At 38.0% G+C, this 4,584-nt stretch overlaps 1 protein-coding gene across 1 annotated transcript; it reads left to right on the plus strand.

The window, feature by feature from the left end:
• The first annotated feature begins 1,787 nt into the window (after positions 1-1,787).
• On the plus strand, positions 1,788-4,244 carry LOC131144419 (probable nucleoredoxin 1). Its single transcript, XM_058093056.1, has 4 exons — positions 1,788-2,061; positions 2,158-2,637; positions 2,736-3,212; positions 3,360-4,244. Exons 1-4 carry the CDS (start codon positions 1,966-1,968, stop codon positions 4,017-4,019), a joined length of 1,713 nt encoding a protein of 570 aa, XP_057949039.1. The 5' UTR covers positions 1,788-1,965; the 3' UTR covers positions 4,020-4,244.
• The last annotated feature ends 340 nt before the right edge of the window (positions 4,245-4,584 follow it).

Below are 4,584 nucleotides of genomic sequence, written 5' to 3' on the forward strand. Positions count from 1 at the left end.
ACATTTCAAGAATTTCAAGGATCTCTCTTGAGATTTGTTAAAAATACACAAATCTCACTTTAAATTTTGCAAAAAGACAAGTTTTTTTTTTTTTAAGAGAAAGTTCATTTTCTTTTGACAAACATCAAATGACGTTTTTAACATTTTTGATACTTTAGGAGACGTCTGTGACATTTTTTAAATTTCAGGAAAGATATTTGTCTTTTAAGCAAACTTAAAAAAAGATGAATATCTTTTATCCTATTAATTATTGTATTCTAGTAATCATAAGAGAGGGAGAGGGGACTTAATCCCATCACTAGGACCTCTCATTTGAGAATAAAAATTTCACAAATGATACTCCTTATATTATAATTATAAAGTTCTATTCTAATATATTCCAAATGTTTCAAAAATTCGGCTCAACTTGAACTTTATTACGTGGTTGGTTCAAGGTATGAGCTTAATTCATTAGGAATTGAAACTAAAATTCAAGGAAAACTAAAGTTTGAAATTAAATATAAGAAACATCAAAGGCATGTATATATATATACTCTATGCGTTATCTATGAAATCTATCATAGGCATTACATTCTTAAATGAGTTAAAATTATTAATGTTTGTGTAGGAAATAAAATAAGTGAATATTAAAATTCTAAAATTCATTAACTCATAGAAAATTATATGCATGTAATAGGATAAATGACAATACAATTTATAATTACAATGTGCACTCACATTAACTCAAAACATCAATTAAAACCATACAATTTACATGTTCTTGAAAAACTTTAGTGGATGTGCCCAATTATATTAAAAACAGCAGAAGGAAATTCAAGAATTGAATAACAAAATTTCCCATCGATCTTTTGAAGGTAAACCATATGATCTAATTATAATTGCACAATTATATTAAAAAGAGTAAAAGGAAATTCAACAAATTTAGTGAGTGGAGGAAACTTCAACAAATTTTAGGGCAGGAAAGATAATGCATTTTACAATGAAACAACAATCCAGAAAAAAATTAAATATTGAACAACAGTTTGAATGGAAAAAATTAAATATTCTCGGCAAAAAATCAAATTCAAATACCAAAAAAATGAAATACAAACCTTAAGAAAAGTGTTTATCCACGAATCTTTCAACACAAATCACAAACTCTCTCTCTCCGCTTATCAAAGTTTTGGATGAAATGAAAATAATTTAAAAATCTATGCACCGAACATGGAAAACATAACTTACCCCATCTCGTTCTTATATAACTCTCGATTTGAAGCCCGCAACGGTCACCTGAGCGCTCCGGAGTCTCCTTCAACGGTAACCTGCGCTCAGCTCTGCAGCAAAGGTATTGTCTGTTCGTGCAAGAAAGGAGGAAGAACGGGCGAGGTTATTCTGAAGCAAATCTCGCTACTCCAAGTAGCGAGATTTGCCACGCATCGATAGCCGAGTGAATGGTCATTTCAAATCCGAAGTAAATCTCGCTACTTGCGAGTCAAAAGGCGGTTGGCAGAGTATTAATTATCCGAAAAAAATCTCACTACTTGGAGTAGCGAGATTTACCACACGTCAAAAGGTGGTTGGCAAAGCAATAAGTATCCCAAGAAAATCTCGCTACTCCAAGTGGCGAGATTTGTCACGTGTCAGCACGAGCCCCTCAGTTAAAAATAAATCTCTCTACTTGAAATAGCGAGATTGCGTTAGAGTTATTCTGAGAAATATTTCCCAGAAAGAGGTATTATTTAATATATTTAAAAAAAAAAAAAAAAAGATAATCCGGAAAAAAACTCCAACCACACTTGACTCCAAGTCTTTTCTTCTTCACTAAGGTCTGCTTTTTTAATAATCCTTGACGAAAAGAAAACAGACAAAAAAGAGATTGCGACAGGGGAATCCGCGAAGAAGGCTCTGTGGTTCTATTTCTATGGATGTAGAAACCACGCGAGTTATTGTGTTCTGGATATTCTAGTGGGACGGTGGAAGACAGAGATGGCCAACGGCGACGTCAATGGCGTTTCCCATGACCTCATCGCGCTCCTCTCCGCCGACCAGAGGGACTTTGTGGTGCGCAACACCGGCGATCAGGTACTCACTCTCGTCCTCTCTGAATCTGGAAAATGAATTTGAGTTTGAATGATTTAGAACTTGAAAAGAGAGATGCCCATTGTTTGATTTCTGCAGGTTAAAATCAATTGCTTGGTTGGGAAGATCGTGGGGTTGTATTTCTCCGGATCATGGTGTGGCCCATGTCGAAATTTCACCCCAATTTTGGCTGAAGTCTACGAAGAGCTGTCTGCAAAAGGCAATTTCGAAGTAGTTTTCATTTCATCTGATAGAGATGATGAATCGTTCAATGGATATTTCTCCAAAATGCCATGGCTTGCTATTCCTTATTCGGATTCAGATACCCGAAAACGCCTGAAGGAATTGTTCAAAGTGAGGGGAATCCCTCATCTTGTGATTCTTGATGAGAGTGGACATGTTTCAACTGCTCAGGGAGTTGGAATCATCAGGGACTATGGAGTTGAGGGTTTTCCATTTACCCCAGAAAGCATTGATCTCTTGAGAGAGCAGGAAGAGGCAGCTAAGAAGGAACAATCCTTGAGCTCTATCTTGGTTTCTAGGTCACGCGATTTCGTGATTTCGAATGATGGAAAGAAGGTAAAAATTTGCATTTTAGTTGCTTTCTTTGCTCTAGAATAGTTGTTTGTTTACTTTGTTTTGTAATCACATATTATTAATGATCGTTAGCACATCAGATTCCGGTTTCGGAGCTTGAAGGGAAAATGGTTGGGTTGTATTTTTCTGTGCATGCTCATGGGATGTGCCTCGAATTCACTTCAAAGCTTGTGGAGGTTTATAATAAACTCAAGGAGAGAGGCGAGAACTTAGAGATTGTCTTAATATCTCTGGACCATGAAGAGGAACATTTTAAGGAAGGGTTTGAAACCATGCCGTGGGTGGCATTGCCTTTTAAGGACAAAAGTTGTGACAAGCTCATACGATATTTCGAACTTAGAACTCTTCCTACACTAGTTGTAATTGGGCCAGATGGGAAAACTCTAAATCCCAATGTGGCTGAACTCATTGAAGATCATGGTATTGAAGCTTACCCTTTTACACCAGAGAAGCTTGCTGAGCTTGCTGAGATCGAGAAAGCAAAACTGGAAGCACAGACACTCGAGTCAATTTTGGTCTCTGGGGAACTTGATTTTGTGATTAAGGGTGGTTCCAAGGTAAGAATTTTTTTATTAGTATAGAATTGAATTTTCTAACTGCTTTTGTGATCAGTCAATTCTTTATCTGAATAGATGTTTTGGTTGTTTAGGTGATTTCTGTGGATGATTGAAGTTTACTGATATCCATGTTTTGTCATTGGTCAGGTCCCTGTGTCTGAACTTGTTGGGAAGAACATTCTCCTTTATTTCTCAGCTCACTGGTGCCCTCCATGCCGTGCATTTCTGCCTAAACTTGTTAAAGCCTACCAGGATATCAAGGCAAAGAATGAGGCATTTGAAGTAATTTTTATCTCAAGTGACCATGATCAATCCTCTTTTGATGAATTCTTTTCGACCATGCCTTGGTTAGCTCTCCCATTTGGTGATGTGAGAGGGCCATCCCTGCAACGCAGATTCAAAATCGGAGGCATTCCTGCAGCTATAGCCATTGGGGCTAGTGGCCGTACAGTCACTAAGGAAGCCCGAAATCTCTTAATGACTTATGGGGCAGATGCTTATCCATTCACTGAGGAGCGTTTGAGGTATCTGGAGGAGCAGGTTGAGGAAATGGCAAAGGGGTGGCCTGAGAAAGTGAAACATGAGCTTCATGCTCAGCATGAGCTAACTCGAGTTCGTCGTATGAATTATGGGTGTGACGGATGTCATGAAATGGGAAATGGTTGGTCTTTCTACTGCAAGGAGTGTGACTTCGATCTCCACCCAAAATGTGCCCTGAAGACCGATAAGTCATCACAAGATGATCATGGGCCTGGAAAGGGAAAGGAAGGATTGACCTGTGATGGAGATGTGTGCCGTAGAGCTTGAGATGGTATCTTGCTCTTATGTCCTGAATGCTATGTGTGATTTGCTTCTGATTATCTAAATAAGAGTTTTTGTGAAGGAAACATGAATGCATGTAGGAAGTCCATGTAATGTTATGAAAATCTCCCAGTGGAAGTGTTTGTCCAGTGAACTGTGAACTGTGTGAACTGATGAAGTATGCTACTATCAAGTAAAAGTTCTATGGAACTTGAATTTTTATGTTCTGCATATGCCCAACTCTTTGCAGTAGTCTCTGGCAAATTGATTGGAAGTGCTTTTGGTGAGCTTGAGCAATGAGCAACTCTAACATCTCCCAAACAACGAAAGAGGCCCATCTGTGTGAGGAAATGGTTAATACCGTAGGATAGAGATTTATCCTGTCTGAATCATTAAAAGCCAAAACTTGCTTTGAATTCATTTCATTCAGATGTCAGTGGGAGGAGGTGTCTCTGTGTTGGCTGATTCTGTTAGGAGCATAACGAAATATTGGCAAGAATTCAACCTTGTTAATTGTATGGCCACTAGCCTCCCCTGACAAAGCCCCTACCCTAAATAAACAATCTTTCGG

This window comes from Malania oleifera, chromosome 12, assembly GCF_029873635.1.
Source record: "Malania oleifera isolate guangnan ecotype guangnan chromosome 12, ASM2987363v1, whole genome shotgun sequence".
Taxonomy (NCBI): Eukaryota; Viridiplantae; Streptophyta; class Magnoliopsida; order Santalales; family Ximeniaceae; genus Malania; species Malania oleifera.